The sequence below is a fragment of the Anarhichas minor genome, unplaced genomic scaffold (assembly GCF_050575085.1).
Source record: "Anarhichas minor isolate MPS153535 unplaced genomic scaffold, ASM5057508v1 ptg000027l, whole genome shotgun sequence".
In the NCBI taxonomy this organism is placed as follows: Eukaryota; Metazoa; Chordata; class Actinopteri; order Perciformes; family Anarhichadidae; genus Anarhichas; species Anarhichas minor.
The window spans coordinates 4,510,269-4,527,650 of record NW_027466473.1 but is presented as its reverse complement, the minus strand read 5'-3'; the positions used below and the strand labels follow the sequence as shown (position 1 = coordinate 4,527,650).

Here is a 17,382-nt window from a genome sequence, read left to right as displayed (position 1 = left end):
CCTCGGAGTCATGTTCGACAGCAACCTCTCCTTTGAACACCACGTTAACCAAATCACCAGAACTGCCTTTTTCCACTTAAAAAACATAGCCCGTCTCCGCCCATCACTCTCCTCATCTGCTGCTGAAACTCGACTACTAGAATCGACTACTGCAACAGTATTCTTCATGGCACATCATCCAAAATCCTAAATAAACTCCAGTACATCCAGAACTCTGCTGCTCATCACACCTGTTCTCCAGAATCTCCACTGGAGATCCAATACAAAGTCCTTCTCCTCCCTCACAAAGCCCTCCATAATCAGGCCCCCTCCTAGCTCACCGACCTGCTCCACCACCACACTCCATCCCGTCGGCTCCGCTCCTCTGATGCCAACCTCCTGTCTCTTCCACTCAGGACCAAGCACCGGACATGGGGTGACAGAGCCTTCTCCATAGCTGCCCCCTCCCTCTGGAACTCTCTCCCCAAACACAACCGAGACTGCACCGATATTTCCATATTCAAATCACAAATCAAAACTTACAGAACTGCTTTTAATGTGTGACGAATGTGTGTTCTAGGTTTTTAGTGTTTAGCTTTTTTATGATGATTTTAATGCTGACACATCAAACTAACGCAGTCAGCAGAGCACATTTTAAAAAAGTAAGAGTTGGAAATACACTGTTAATTGTAAAAATTGTAATTACAGTCATTTTTATCTTTTTTTGGATGACCTACAGAAATTGCAGTAAAATCTAAATTGTCCAAATTTTGTAAGGGACACCCCTAGAATTCGTTGGAGATCCTTGATCCCGCTTATTAGAATCACTGTTCTGGACTCGAGTTTGACCTAAAAGCCTTTTTTTACTCCTCTGCTTACTTTACATACAACTGTTTGTTCCTTTCCTCCGCCGTTTGTCCTGTTGTCCTGCAGGGAAGCGTGCCAGGATATACAGGGTGCCTCCTCAGGCACGCGTCCTCTTTGCTCGTTATAATATCAATAGGACCCCCCCCCCCCCCACACTCACCCACCTACTATCACCATACACAGACACGTAACGTTTGCAGTGTGGGATTAATAAACAGGGCAGACATTTTATGCGGATGCCACGTTGAAATCTTTTACTTTTGTTCTAATGTTTTGTCCACTGTCTGAACTCGCTATTTTATATCAATAAAGTGATTGTTTATGTGAAGATGGATCACATCTATATGCCAATGAACGTCACTGTTGGGATACAGAAGTAGTTAAACTCACCTGCATGCAACGACCAAAATAACCAAACACAAATCGATATTTACTTTTTTTAAAAGCCTTTAACATCCATCCTGTTTTTGCTGAGTTATATTAAATGAGTCATGCAGGTTTCTATGAGTGCAGGAGGTTGGCTCTGTTCTTTGTGTGCATAACACAAAGTTTAGGTGTGTTTAGCCTCTAACCACGTCCTTGCTAGCGACAGGTGCTGGAACCGACAGAGTCTTTCCTAAAATCAATACGGGGTTAGTGTGCGCGCGCGCCACTGTGTGTGTGTGTGTGGGGGAGGGGGGAGGGGACGCTTTTGGAAGACAATAGCCGGGTTCTGAGCCCCCACACGGTCGACCATGTGCCGTTGATTACCATACAGCTGTTCGCATGAGCTCCAGACAAAAGCAACATGATAGTCCAAACTCTGCAGGACCCCCCTCCCGCCTCACTTACACACACACACACACACACACACACACACACACACACACACACACACACACACACACACACACACGCGTGAGCACCCCTTTCTTTCCTCTTCCCCGCACCCTCCTCCAGACGCAGGAGCGCGACAGAAGAGGCCTATAGACGCACACGATAACTCCTTATCCGGGGCCCTGCCCACTCTTTGTCAACCCCACACGCGCCAGAGCAATTATAATGTTGGATGTAAAGAAAGAAGAAGCTATACGCCATTCTTCACCGCTTCCTTCTGATCTTTGTTTAGTGTGAAGCTCCAAAAAGAAAAGAAAAACACTTTTCAAACAATGATCTATAAATTGGTGTTAAAGTTAACTGCTGATGTTTGATGAAATGTAGGAGGTCTTCATTAGATTCATTGTTTGACAAAGTCCCCAAAATCTGAATGAAAGTATATTGACTTGGATGACGTGTTTCATATTGGGTCTATAGTCGTCCGTTTTCCAGTCATTCACTTATGAAACAAATATATGAAATGTTCTTCATCACTAAAAGTTGCGTAGTTTGCGGTTTTTTTAGGCCTTTTAGTTGAACCAACGTTTTAATGGCGTCTCACTTCCATCCCCACACATTATCTCACACTCCTCATGCGGTTAGGATTCATGCAAACACATATCTGCCCCGCGCCAGCTTCTTATGCATATTCCTATAAAGGACCCCGTCCAGGTGTTATGTGGGTCGTCTAAATCCCCAGCCGATCCCCCCACCGCCCGTGTCCCTCGAGGTCTGCTCCGGCTCCACCTCTTTGCCCGTGACGCGCAGCAGCAGAAGATATAAAAACCAGTCAGCGCCTTTTACGCACCAGAACCAAACCCAAAACAAGAGGAGTGCGTAAAAAACAGGACGCAGGAGAAGACTATCATCAGGAGACACGGATTTAAGAGAAACCGACGGGATCGCAGAGTTCAAAGTGATGACAGCTTTTTGAGTTTTGCTTTGACATATTTTGAGGAATATTATTGCACAAGACGAATGCGGACATATACTTAGAAGTGAAAAGCAGAACTCTGAGAGGAAATGGCACATCTACACCTGAGATACCTCCTGGCGCTGGCTTTAGTGCAAGTGGTAAGTTGGCTTCTGTTGGTGGTTAAAACAAATGACTCACTCAAAATGTCTTTTACGCGTGTGTGTGTCTGATGTGTGTTTTTTTTTCTTGCCAATGCAGGTTTTGTCCTCCGGTGTGTTTGAGCTTAAAATCAACTCGTTCCACACGGCGCAGCGCATCTGCAGGAGACACCGGGACTGTCACATATTTTTCAGGATTTGCCTAAAACACCCAGAGGACGTGATCTCCGCGGAGCCGCCATGCACCTTCGGCACCGGACACACCAACGTCATTAGGGCCGATCACACCTCCATCTCCAGCAGCGCTCCCATCAGGGTGCCCTTCCACTTCAAGTGGCCGGTAAATAGAACATCACAAAGTTGATCTACTAATTGCATATGTTCAATATGAGATATGCATCACGGTCATTGCACTAAACGCGCTTTTCCCCTCTGTTTTAGGGAACATTTTCGTTGATCATTGAAGCCTGGAACGCGGAATCTCCTACTGAATACACAGGTAAGGGTTACTTATTCACTGGAACTTTAACCGAGATACATCACACGCGCTGTTGTGAATAGTCTTTCCATCCGAGCATCATCGCAGCATGTGTTTTAAAGATGTCCCATCCCTCTCCACAGACAACCAAAACAACCTCGTGAGCCGCCTGGCGACTAGGAGGAGGCTGGCCATCGGCGAGGACTGGTCCCAGGACGTGCACTTCGGCGAGCAGAGCGAGCTGCGCTACTCCTACCACGTCTTCTGCGACGAGTACTACTTCGGGGACGGCTGCGCCGAGTACTGCCGGCCGAGGGACGACACGCTGGGCCACTACACCTGCGACGAGGAGGGCAACCGCATCTGCCTGGAGGGCTGGAAGGGGAACTATTGCTCTGAGTGTAAGTGTATGCTAATAAGTACCCAAGAGCCCTCGAGCAAGGCACTTAAACAATGTCGTTTTCTGGGCGGAAAAACACTATTCAACCTCACATTCCCTAAAATACATTGATTTTAACCTGTTAATTTGTAGTCTTTTTTAATATCACAAAAATCACATTTCTTTAGCGAATAAGTAATTTATAATTGGGACAAAAGCCTATTTAGATCTACTTTGTTTATATAGCACCTTTCAAAACAAAGTTACAAACTATTTTACACAATTCTAAACTAAATGTAAACACTTTAGCTCTGCAATTAGATATAATAAGGCAAATAAAAGTACAAATTGGGGTAAAATGGGTAAAAAGGATAAAAGCAGTATAAACTCATTCAGTAAACAGCATTCTTCTGAAAACAGTTACTCAAATGGAGGAGGGCTTCACACGAGTTTCCAATCCCTGACTCTCCAAACACAAACAAAACAAAACAACATATTAACATCTGAGCAAGTGAAGAAATTGAGAGTTGAGACAACCAAACCGTTTGTACACAAATCGCTGAGGGACTAAATATTTGCAAGGAAAGACCACCCAAACCTTTACTCCCCCCTAGACTTAAAAAATAAGACTCACGTTTTGTTAAGGTGGGGATGAAAAGTGTTTTCATCATTCTCTTCAGGTTGATTCTTGATGTCTTACAAAGACAGGAATCTTTTCAGAGGGTTTCCTTTATCTGACTGACGTCCCGCAGTGTTGTGTGTTACTCTTTTGCAAGACGGTCTGTGGTGTTCCATCTGCCTTTTGTTCTCTGTTACAATGAGAGAAAGAGCCATTGGCCCCCAATACACACACATTTTTCAAGGTGATCTGGTTGTGTGTGTGTGTGTGTGTGTGTGTGCGCGCGTGTGTGTGTGTGTGTTTGGGAGATAAAAGAAAGCGTTTTTCTCGGCAGTGTGCCTACCAGCTGCTTGGCTTGATACTTAACAAACAGTGAAGTCTTGTGCAGGGCTGGGGTCAGACAGGGGGCCCTGTACGTGTGTGTGTGTGTGTGTGTGTGTGTGTGTGTGTGTGTGTGTGTGTGTGTGTGTGATGTATGAGAAGGCGTGCCCATTGTAATCACACACCCTCCCTTTTCTCCTTTTCTCTCTCTCCAGCCATCTGCTCGGCGGACTGTAGCGAGAAGCACGGCTACTGCGAGGCCCCTGGGGGCTGTACTTGCCGCATGGGCTGGCAGGGCCCCTCCTGCAAGGAGTGCGTCCGCTACCCGGGCTGCCTCCACGGGACGTGCAGCCAGCCGTGGCAGTGCAACTGTCAGGAGGGCTGGGGGGGGCTCTTCTGCGACCAGGACCTTAACTACTGCACCAACCACAAGCCCTGCGCCAACGGAGCCACCTGCACCAACACGGGCCAGGGCAGCTACACCTGCACCTGCCGGCCCGGCTATGGAGGCACCAATTGCGAGCTGGAAACCAACGAGTGCGACAGCAACCCCTGCAAGAACGGAGGCAGCTGCAACGTGAGTGTACGATGGGATTAAGTCTGTTCGGTTTGAAGGTGCACTCATACTAATGTTGCATTACAGAAACGCAGATAAGATGAGATAAACGGTGTGGATAACATGCAGGGAAGTTCAAGTGTCGCAGCAGTAGAAGTATAAGAACAGTAACTTTATGCTACTGTTACATTATGAACATCTACTATATAAAAACAAAGAACAAAATGAAAATAAAAGTGTTTAATACTAAACACACCAGCATAAATAGTATTTTAATGTATTGAGATAGGTGAGGTGAGGAGACAAGGAATTTGCAATAGCAGAATAATATTGCACTTGAGGGAATGCAATCTGGTGGTGTCTGCAGACAGCAGAGTCAGCATCTCAAATACAGCTGTTGCACTAGTAGCAGGGGACCCAAAGTGTGTCTTCTAATGCGAGCGCAGTGGTGCAAAAGCTTACATTTTGGCAATGACTTATAACGCATTAGTTGTTGCTGCTGAAGCTAGATACGTTTCCCTAGATCTCATATTGAATGCATACTGAAAATGAACAGCTGCCCTTCAAAACAAATGGAACACCCCCAGCACCAGACTTCCCCCCTTAACGTGAATGCATTTCCCCTCCCTCCGTCCGCAGGACCTGGAGAACGACTACTCGTGCACCTGCCCGCAGGGCTTCTACGGCAAGAACTGCGAGATCATCGCCATGACGTGCGCCGACGGGCCCTGCTTCAACGGCGGCACCTGTGTGGAGGCGACGACCGGCGGCTACACCTGCCGCTGCCCCCCCAGCTACACCGGCTCCAACTGCGAGAAGAAGCTGGACCGCTGCAGCAACAGGCCCTGTCTGAACGGTGAGTGGCGACACCTTGTGGCTGAAGTGTAAACTGTCGCTGTCAACACTCCTGCATCAATACTGCACTAGTTCATGCAGAGACTGTAACATGTAACACTTCTCTTTTCGTCTGCTGCAGGTGGTGAGTGTCTGGACCTTGGCCAGAGCGTCCTGTGCCGCTGTCAGGCAGGCTTCACTGGTGCCAACTGCCAGGTGAACGTCGACGACTGCGCCTCGACCCCGTGCCAGAACGCCGGCACCTGCCAGGACGGTGTGAACGATTACACCTGCTCATGCACCCTGGGGTACACGGGCAAGAACTGCAGCGTGCGCTCCGACGCCTGTGGCGCCCGCCCGTGCCAGAACGGCGGCACCTGCTTTACCCACTTTACCGGGCCCGTGTGCCAGTGCCCCAAGGGCTTCATGGGTCCGAGTTGTGAGTTCACGCTGCAGCCCAGTTTCAAGCCGGCTTTGCGCCAGACCTCCCAGCCCTCTTCCGCCACCCTCACCGTCTCCTGCGTCCTGGCCGTCCTGGTGCTGGTCCTGGCAGTGGGGATCGTCCTCCTGAGGAGGAGGAGGAGGGGGCTGCAGGGTAGGAAGCAGCTGAGCGACAGCGCGGTGTACAACGACTTGGATACGGTCAACAACCTGGGAGGGAGCGAACGAGAGGCCTTTCTCGGCCCCAACGGCCTGTTCAAGATCAGCAACGGCACGGCTCGCCTCAGCCTCTCCCTCTGCCCGGACGGAAGATCCGGCTACAGGCAGAACACTGTGGAGAGCAGCCTGGTCAGAGGCGAGCGCCAGGACTTTATGTGGAGGGACGAGGCCGGCCTGGGCTCCGGTGCAGGGCTGAGATGAAACCCCAGAGAGAAAAAATACATGTTCACACCGGGGTAAAGGAATATTAGCACTTGCTCCTCGCTCTTCACGTCCAGTGAAGAAAAGGAGCGAATTCACAAGGTGAAAACCACTCTGCTCATGCAGAAGATAATGTACCATTCAAAATGTAAGCGTAAGAAGCTAAATATTGACAAATGAACTATTCTGATGAAGATGATTTACAAAGATTATTGAAAAGTATATGGGGCAAAGCTCTTTCATGTTCAAGACCCAAAGAAACAAATAATATGATCCACTCTTCATAGGACCTACAACTCAAACCAAATACAGGAAGTCACCACACTCTTTGGAAAACCTGCCCAAAAAAAAAAAATGTTTTATTGGGTTATTGTTTTTAATGTTTGCTTGTTTCTCATTTGTTTTTTAAAACACTACATTTTTTTGTTTTGCTTTTCAATCTTCCTTTGGACATTTTTTCCTTATTGTGCGTACCATCATTTTGTATTCTTTATATTATTTATTTATTTGAAAAGTTATGTTTAAGGCTTCACTTTGATTGTCACAGATGTAGAAATATATATTTATATGATGCCGAATGAAGACCGACGCTTGATGCCGTACCTGGATGTTTCATGGGGCTGTGAGGGCCGTGTGAAATATCCCAAAGATATTTAGAGCAGAGGGGTGTAAGAAAGAAAAGTGCTTTGTCACGCAAAGTCAGCCATTACTGTAATTTATATTTATATAGCTTATATACTACTGATCACATTGCTCCTTCATGTGCCATTTTGTGTTCATACCAAAGTTTGTGTTATGTTACATGTTTTCATTCACATTATTTAATTTCATCATGTGGTTGTAATGTGGAATAAAAGATTTGCTTTGATGCGACTCTGAATTGAAGTCTCTCTTGTGATTGTTTTCTCAATTAGTTGGCTGCTTTTTTTGTTTAAAAAAAGCTACGTTACCTGTTTTATTCAAAACCCAATGATGCTCAATTTACAGCTAGCAGCAAATCCTCACATTTGAGAAGAGAATACTTCTTATTATGTGTTTCTGCTGTGCTATCTGAGCATACAGATGTGCATGTACAGTAGACCTCTTTGTCACGCTGCTGGCTTTTGGCTCAGTTTGGTTGAGACACTGCAACATGTAACATGTGAAACATAAGCTACAAACACAGCTAGCAGACTTAAGTCATATTTACTCAGATGGTAGACTCAGTAATATCCTTCCAGCCTTTGTAATGCACAAACAGATATAACATCAAACCAGAAACCTGTAGTATCAGACAATACAACACTTTATGGGCTGTATTTGAATGAAATGTAATCATGGTTTACTTGGCTGTTTGTATAGAAATCCTATAAATAAACACCTCAGGAGGGAAAAAAGGCCTCTGCTCAGCAGTCTGTGCCGTCGTCTCCTCCCAGTCCAGTCCAGTGCTCTCTCTCTCTCTCTCTCTCTCTCTCTCTCTCTCTCTCTCTCTCTCTCTCTCTCTCTCTCTCTCTCTCTCTCTCTCTCTCTCTCTCTCTCTCTCTCTCTCCTCCTGTGTTTGAAAAGGGGGGACGTGAAACCAGTCGGACCAGTCCAGAGCAGCCATGGCAGCCGATGGGACTTGGCCGACGCTCAAGGAAACGGATGAACTCCATTCATCAGATCCGGGGTTGTATCAGGATCACGGCGGTCCCATCCCGAAGAGGCACGCCCGGGTTACCGTGAAGTACAACCGGAAGGAGCTGCAGAGGCGGCTGGACTTGGAGAAGTGGATCGATGAGAGCCTGGTCCGGCTGTACTCGGGTCAGGTGGGTGGATGAGCAGCGAGCAGACCAGATAGGGATCTGCTTAGGCTGCTCTGCTTTTTTAGAATATTTCCCACTGTGTTATATAATAAGACAATTTTTTGTAGGTGTAAGTCCCTACAGTAAAACATGGCAAAAACCTTTAAATATAAAGTAATTATACTTGAACAAGAGTGTGACATGAAGGCACATTGGGATGACACAGTCCTGAGACTCAGCTGCAGGCCTCCATGTGGGTGATCTACGAGGTGGACCTGTGGACAGGAGAGGTGGGGCAGCCTGGTTCTCCTTACAAGGTCATAAGCATCCTGTAGATGTGAGGTCCACATCTGTCCCCTTCTCGGAGATCTATATCTTTCTCGGGGCTGGCCTTACATGGGCAGTGTGGAACGGAGAGAAGGATGAACGATTTGGAAAAAGGGAAAGGTTACGGAGGAAGGAAGGCGTTGTATAAAAGGGTCCCAGGAGGAGGTAAACACTGCACATCTGGCTGCTGAGGCACCCAGCGGGAGCAATTCGTGGTCTCTAATGAGGGGGACATGGAGAGGGGACATGCATTTTTTGGACATTAGAATGCGGGGTTCGTGTTGTAAGCGCCAAATATGTTGATAGCGAGAAAAATAGAATTCAGGAGATCATCTCAACGATAAGGCAGCTCTGTGAAGCAAAAAGGACCAAACAGGGACCAGCTTTCAAAGAGAGCCGATGGAGTATTCACATAAAGCGCCTATTAAAACCGTTGATTATGTATAAAATAAAGGAGCAAATAGTTCTGAATATGATTTAAAGGGGAAATATCATGCTCATTTTCAGGTTCAGTCGTGTGTTTTGGGCTTCTACTAGAACATGTTTACATTGTTAATTGTTAAAAAAACCCACTTTATTAAATATGGCGCACCTTTGTAGTTGTCAAGCTGCCGTGGGTGGAGATACTCTGACTGGGGTCGGTATATTCTAATGAGCATGCATGTGACATAGGAAGAGGAGCCTAATCTGATTGGGTCGTTGACTTACATGTTTTCTGATTCAAGCAGCCCAATAAGCAGCCGGGTCAGCTTAGATCACAGTTTGTGGGGTTGATGGGCACTACAGAATGTATTTGCACAAGCACTGAAGAAGTTACTTTTTCATGATGTGTCTCCTTTTTAAATATTTTAAATCTGTTTTGTTCTTCATATGCCCAATTATGATAGCATAACTAACAGACAATTATCTTTTTTGTACAGATGAAGGTGGCTGGCTGTAGAGCTTGAGTCAGTGCAGTGATGTGGACGGTTGCATGGGACTGTCCCTTTTTGCCCTGCTCAGCTGGAACAATGGCCGTTTGTTCAAACAGAGCGAGCCACTGTTCCAGTATTACATGAACATTGTTGCTGTTCAGCTCCCCAGAGCCTAAACATGCAAATGATGGATATGCAACGCGTTCAGGCTTTGGATGTTACACTCGATTCAAGTTTCAAACAATCTCAGATGTGTTTGGATGAATTACAGGACAACACGTATGACACACAGAACATCTCGAATTTTCCATTTTAAGTAGAGATGCAGCTATAAAAGAATAACTGTGTGGGTTTGAATATTACACTTACTAGAAGTGTGATGTACTGTAAGTCTCGATGAAGCATTGGAATAAATGGTACTATATGGGGCAACTCTATCGGTTATATTTGAAGACATGAGGGAGGTGGGGAAGAGCAAGGTTCAATCAGTTGAACCAGATGATAGATGTGTGTGACATTGTGTATGGTGACTCATGAAGATTTTGTGTGTCCATGTGTTTGCATCAGGAAGGTGATATGCCAGACGAGGTGAACATAGATGACTTGATTGACCTGCCTAATGACGAGGAGCGAGTCAAAAGGTTACAGGTAACGTAACCTGCGTGTGTATAATACTGCATAACCTTCTACAGCATTGCTAATGGTTTCATTCAACTTCACCATCAGAAGGTTTCTGCACCGAGATCAACGGATTCTGTTCAGAAAGTCACTCAAATAGACATGTTTTGAAAGAGTTAATATCATTATGCAGTTTTATGGGAAACACTGTAGTGTTTATGGTAGAATATTGAAAATTTACATATGATTATGTGGCTGCTTTGTTACAACATTATCCCCCTTTTGTTGACAGGAGCTTCTCCGAAGGTGCAGTAGCAACACAGAGGTACGTTTTAACTCGGTAATGACATTTATTAAATTACATATTTAGTCATGATGCATTACATAATGCAATACAGTGTACCTGCATACACACACACTGTGTCACACGCACTTAAAGTGAAACTACAGCTTCCGACACCGCGACCCACAGTCACTCCGCATCCCTCAACAATGGCTTTCTGTGCCCTCTCAGCCTTTCACTCTCCGTTTTAAGCCTGAAACTATTGAGTCTTTCTGGACTAAAGCGTTGGCCTCGCCGCGGCCTGGTGGTCAGAGATGCAAACTCAGTGCAAAAGAGCAGGGAGAGTCAGTGTAGCTGCTGCTTTTCTTACTACGACTTCTTTTATTGGACTCTGATGTGGAGCATCGTTATAACATATGTTTATATTCGAGTGTCTTAAACCAGCACTTAGTGTCCATATGTATATTGAAACAAGGTTTTGGTTGCTCTGATCATTCCTCCTGTTTAAACTGAACAGTGTGTGGCATCGAGGGCTGGCTGTCTCTAACTTCCATTGCTTGTGTGATGAGATTTCGACACTTTGTTATTGTAAAGTAGCCTCAAAATGACCAGCCAAGACTAGAATCAACTTTATTACTGCTGATTAATGTCCATAGAAAGAAAACAGAAATGAATCCGTAGTCAAACCAATGTTTACAGTCAGTATTAATTAAAGACCGGGGCTGCTTGTTTTGGCCACCTCTACTTGTGCTGTTGCCATAACACACCATATCTGGATACATCAGACTATAAACTCACCATTATACAAAGTAAGCAGTAGAAGAGGTGACCTCAAAGAAGTGTAGTTGTCTGGCATGTGCATTGACATCACAGTCTGGTGACTTATTTTCAGTGTTAAAAAGTAACTCCTGAGCAACACATTTACACCACAACTCAGAACAGTAGACAGAGTTGGACCTGCATTGTCAGTGGCCTTCGGCTCATCCTCCCAAGACTCTGCTGCTCTCGCAGGCCCTTTTCCATCTATGGACATATGACACACTCAAAACACACTCAAAAAATGGTGTAAATGACTAAACGCTACATATATTTCCCACTATTTTTGGTGCTTCACTTCTAATTGCTGGGTTAATACTCTGGTAAAGGCTGTATTGTTTATCATTTAATGTTGGTCTTGGAACAAAATGGTGGACTGCTTATCCAGCTAATTGGCTTTTACTGTAATAGTGGTTTCATTAATGGTGCACCCCAACTGGGATTTCCACCCTAAAAATGATCACACACTTCCTCTGTAACAGCTATGCTTTACAAAAGCTCTTCATTTCTTTTCTAAAAAGGCCAAAGTTCTGCAGGCATTGCCCATAATATGTGGAAAATATACTTTTATGTATAGTATAGATTATAACAGTTTAACATCTTTTGAAACATGCTCCCATCTTACACACACCTCCTATTGACAGTCAGTGTTTGACAATGTTTATGAATGAATATGCCAGTTGTATATTTCGAGTGCTACGTCCATATAGAGTGTCTTAGTTGAAATCAAGGATGTTTCAAGTGAAACAAGTGCTGGAGAGATGAATGAAGTTACAGTAATTAAAAAGTTCAAGGAAAAAGTTTTGTGATATCCTTTATTTTTCCGAATGCCAATAAATCCCTTGAAAAGACCAAAAGCAACAATGTGTTCGACCGGCTCTCAGTGCTCTTCAACTTCCTGTCTGTAGCTCTCAGTGCTCTTCAACTTCCTGTCTGTAGCTCTCAGTGCTCTTCAACGTCCTGTCTGTAGCTCTCAGTGCTCTTCAACTTCCTGTCTGTAGCTCTCAGTGCTCTTCAACTTCCTGTCTGTAGCTCTCAGTGCTCTTCAACGTCCTGTCTGTAGCTCTCAGTGCTCTTCAACGTCCTGTCTGTAGCTCTCAGTGCTCTTCAACTTCCTGTCTGTAGCTCTCAGTGCTCTTCAACGTCCTGTCTGTAGCTCTCAGTGCTCTTCAACGTCCTGTCTGTAGCTCTCAGTGCTCTTCAACTTCCTGTCTGTAGCTCTGAGCCTCAAGCCCAACGGCTACATTTGTCTGTGTGCTCTCATAAAGTTTTTACCAAATGTTGTACAAACATGAGAAAATAATTGATTTGCTGTGTTCGTGCCAAATGTCAACTTCAACATTGATATTAGATGAGCTATTGTGGGAATTGGGACTCGCATTGAAAATAAACCCGGATGACAAAAAAATACTTACTTACATTGTCGAATAACGGATTGTGCTCACACTGACAAATGTAATAGACCTACTGAACCACTCACTAGCTCCATGTGACCCCTGCTCCTCCTCAGACCTTCATCAGAGAGCTGGTGGCGAAGCTGGAGGGAGTTCACAAGCAGGAAGAGCTGCAGAGCGAGGGCATCGAGCATCCGGTCATCTGCCACAGCCACTACCGCCACGAGCCCTACCACTTTAATAACCCACAGCACTCCCACCACAGAACCAGGGCCAGAACCAGGCCCTCTGACGACCCCCCTCCCCTCCTCAACCATGACACAGTGCACACGCTGCCATGACACCACAACAAAAAACACCAGTCTTGTTGGACCGTGCAAGGTAAAGAAGGAAAAAGTGATGATGAGGCTCCAGGAAGTCACTGCTCCTGACCAACAAAACACAACCACAACATTTGTTTTTATATTTCCCATAATGTCAAACCATTCCTTTAACACTTAAAATAATAGAGTGCTGCAGGAATGAGTCCTAAACCTCCTGAAGAGGTTAGCGTAGATGCTAATAGCGTCAGTTATATCAGAACTGGAGAGTATCTCCCTTGAAAAAAGAGAAAAGAACAACACTGAAGGCTTTTCTCGATAGAGAAGAGATTTACGCTGTTCTCCCGAGTTGCTTCATTTGATTGACAGATGTTACCAGCCAGGTATTTTGGTGCCTACCCTTTTCCAGACAGTCTCCAATGACAGCTATTTTGTATTCGGTCAGAGCAAGTGACGTGGTCTAAAACAAACTCTTTGATCCAGGAGATCTCTCTCACATTGAATTTACCATTGATACGTAGCGTTGTTATGCTTGTAACGCAACATAACCTAAGAAATTCTAGTTGTTCTTTTACACTAATTACGTTGTAACGGTTGTTACGTTGTGTTATTTGAACACAAACCATGATCTTTTTCTAAGCTTAACCAAGTAGTTGTGTTGCGTAAACCGAACAAATCGTTCCACAATGTTAACCATGTGTAAGTGTGCGTTGAGGTTGATATGAAACCTCATATCACTAGGGCGGCGTTCACTTCCTGGTTGGCCTACAAAAATACATCATCTCTGCAGCACTCTATTGCTAGGATAAGGATAAGACGTGAAATATAAATAAACTCTATAGATAGTCTAAGAGCAAGAACGTTACTCTCCAGATGCCATTCATCACAAATAGTCAGTAGTCATACAGGAAGAAATGCGCCATAGAAATATTCATTTTTCCACTCACAGTATTCCAAAAGACATTTTATTCTCAGCACCAAAACGTGTAATTCTCACTTTTACTCGACTAGAACAATTAATTATCTTACTCTTTATTAATGCACATATATGACTTATTTAACATCTGTTAGATTATGACGGGAAGGAATGATATTTATTATCATGATTACAGGACAGACCCAACATACCAGTATGATGCGACACTGTTTGCATTGCATACACACTGTAGCTTTGCCATATTTCACTATCATTCATCTCTTCTGTTTTAGAGATGTGTCGTTACATTTACTACATTTTCATTCTGTAAAGAGACACTGGTCCTTTGCAGGAATTGCTAATAAAACAATTTCTCTCACTGTGGGTGCCTGTTTAATGTACTATGTTGTGCTTTGGCATGGAATGTGTGGATCAGCTGAACAGCTTGAAAAGGCAGTACCAGTTTCATAAGTGCTGTACAGGTTCATGTCATACAATATCATAGCAAAGATCCTGTCTTTGTAGCTTCCAATGTTCAGTTTGCTGACACTGTAGAGATCATAATCTGAGTCATTGGTTATTGGACTGTGTCTTCTTGAAAGGTGTTTCTTTATTTTGTATCTTAAGCAGAGTGGTACATGAGTTATTAGCATATCTCTTTCTGGTCAGGATGATCTCATCAAGCATTTGTAGCTATGACTACGATAAATAGTGCATCAAAAATTGTAGATATTCTACAAAATGATTTTATCTGTCATCCATCACCTAATCTTGTACATAACTTGCATACTTCAGTAACGGCACTTATGTAGTTATTTCAACCCAAACTACAATATTTTCCTTAACCTAACCAAGTAGTTTTGTTGCCTAAACCTAACTAAGTTGTTTCCTGTGAAGACGGAAGTTATTTTTTAAAAGACACAACCTGTGCAGGAGAGACGCAAGAGCACAAATCAATACATGCAGACAAAAGGCATACATTTAGTACATGGCAATTGGAAGGGAAAGAATAATACGAAGCAAGATCCCAAGTAGGTGATTACATGTAACATCTGGGCCTCTAAAAAAATGATGACGGCCCTACACTTTTACATACAAGTAAAAGAAAATCTTAGTAAAAACAAGTAAAAACAACACTTTTATCAAAAGTGTAATTCTTCTGCTGACCACAGTGACTCCTCAGTGTTGATAAAATATGGACTTCAATCACGTCTCCCCCACGATGCACTCCCTCAATGACTCCTAAGATGACCCATCATGGCTGCCTCACATCAGTCATCACAGCTTAATGCTTCACTGTGGACCTTGTCATGAATACGATTTTCCCAGATCGCCCTGGTAGCTGACTGGCTAAAACACACGCCACGTAATCCAACATCCTTGGTTGGATTACGGCATCTTTTTGCATGTCTGTATTAATACCAGTAAAATACTCCACGTGCCAGGAACAAGCTTGAGTCTAGCAAGTCGCCTATAGTGGGCCTTTACAGACCCCAGCTCTGCACTTCACTTTGGCTGCTGAAGGCTGTATAAAGCGTTAGAGCCTGGACTCTTCTTCTCTTCCCTGGAGTCAACATGAGTGGAAAGCCAACTGGAATCCAACCAGAGTGAATTTCCCTGGTGTGACCGTGAGTAAGCCGTGACTCTGGTGCATCCCCCCAGTGAGTAAGACTTTATTTGCCCACTGTGACATTTCATCCTAACTTGTAACACTAACAAAGTTACCGCCAGGAAAATCACCTCGCTAATCTGATCCGTGCTATACTTTATAACCGCAGAGGTTATGTCAAATGTTCAATAGAATATGATATTAGTATAACGTATATTAATGCATTATATTTGAATTGTTATATTTTGTGAAACAAATCTGAATTTGCAAACATAACCACTAACATTTCAAGGACACGGGAAGTACGGTTGAGTGCTTTGGGGCCTTTTGTGGGTTATTTCGAGGTACAATGAGTCGGAGTATAGTCACATGATTCAGTTTGGCTGTTTGGCACTGCACTAGTCTAGTAAAATGCAGGTTAAGAAGCATGAAGATTGTGTTTGATTTGCTCAGTTAGCATTCTCTGTAGTTGTAAATTTCTCCCCACATGTTTTTTAAAATTTAATTTGTAGCTATTTATTTATTATTATTATTATTATTATTATTATTATTATCATTATTTTGTCTTTGTCAATAATATATGTGATTATGCTGGGACAACATCCAAAGTCTTTGTTGTTTTATTTGATTTGAATGTTGATTTGTTCTGTTTTGTAATTTAAAAATAAAATAAAAAAGTGGGTAAAACAAGAAGCGTGAAGAACCGGCAGCTAAAGGTCATGTTGGACTACAAGTTTGGCTGCTGAGGACTTTACCTTTGTCAAACCTTTGAATGAGACACAACACATGAGGAGACAGATTGGTTAGATAGTCGGGTTGCTCACTGGAGTGGGATGCCGCCTGTTGTCCTACACCAGACTGTACACTAGGTGGCAGTGGGGAGCCACGGTGAGGAGCATACAGGTCTGTTTGGACCCCAGATAGGGTATCTCTTAAGTTTTTGCTTTGCTTGGTTATTTTGTTTTTAATCGCACAACTCTGGGCCATTTGCACACACATCTCATATATCCTTCAACTGTTAATGTTCTGTTCTCTGTGTGACCTTGACACTTTGCAGTAAAGCAGCAGCACCACCAGTGTTGACCGTCTCTTTAACTCGTATCAGTCCACTTAAAGTCTTCCGCTGAGGAAGATGACACTGCCGATGAGGTATGAATGGAATTTTGGACTCAAGGCCACTGAATCTCATTACCTACAGAAATTAGTCACGATGAACACACACACACACACACACACACACACACACACACACACACACACACACACACACACACACACACACACACGCAGGCATGCAAACACAGACAGGGTGTGTGTGTAGCTGATAAACACATAAAACAACTGCAGGGGAATGTGCTGTCCTCTCCTCTACTGTATGCAGTTAGTGTAATTAGAAGGGTCCCCAGGGTACAGAGGGGGTGGAGGGTCAGTGGCATAGGGAAGAGGGGGGGGGAGGACGGGACGGGACGGGACGGGACGGGACGGGCCTTTCCTCAGGAAAACATATCACCTTCCACCACAATAGAGCCCGTCAGGAAACCACAGGCAGCCACATTGCTCTCTTGAGTCACCGAGTACTCGTCGGACACGCTCTCACAC

General features: G+C 44.3%; 2 protein-coding genes across 2 annotated transcripts; both read left to right on the top strand.

The window, feature by feature from the left end:
- Positions 1 to 2,724: 2,724 nt before the first annotated feature.
- On the top strand, positions 2,725 to 6,823 carry dlb (deltaB). Its single transcript, XM_076102351.1, has 7 exons — positions 2,725 to 2,775; positions 2,876 to 3,115; positions 3,217 to 3,274; positions 3,397 to 3,654; positions 4,788 to 5,149; positions 5,768 to 5,984; positions 6,105 to 6,823. Exons 1-7 carry the CDS (start codon positions 2,725 to 2,727, stop codon positions 6,821 to 6,823), a joined length of 1,905 nt encoding a protein of 634 aa, XP_075958466.1.
- A 1,583-nt stretch (positions 6,824 to 8,406) lies between these two features.
- On the top strand, positions 8,407 to 13,230 carry ppp1r14aa (protein phosphatase 1, regulatory (inhibitor) subunit 14Aa). The gene is given in 5 exon segments (XM_076101115.1): positions 8,407 to 8,610; positions 10,395 to 10,475; positions 10,738 to 10,770; positions 13,055 to 13,198; positions 13,201 to 13,230. Coding segments are annotated over 5 exon segments (492 nt in total).
- The last annotated feature ends 4,152 nt before the right edge of the window (positions 13,231 to 17,382 follow it).

What these genes read in the sequence shown, in the direction of transcription:
- dlb (XM_076102351.1), top strand. Translation starts at nt 2,725, where the DNA reads ATGGCACATCTACACCTGAGATACCTCCTGGCGCTGGCTTTAGTGCAA. An exon ending in ATCTCCTACTGAATACACAG is followed by an intron (nt 3,275 to 3,396) that starts GTAAGGGTTACT and finishes CCCTCTCCACAG; the next exon opens with ACAACCAAAACAACCTCGTG. An exon ending in AGAACGGAGGCAGCTGCAAC is followed by an intron (nt 5,150 to 5,767) that starts GTGAGTGTACGA and finishes CTCCGTCCGCAG; the next exon opens with GACCTGGAGAACGACTACTC.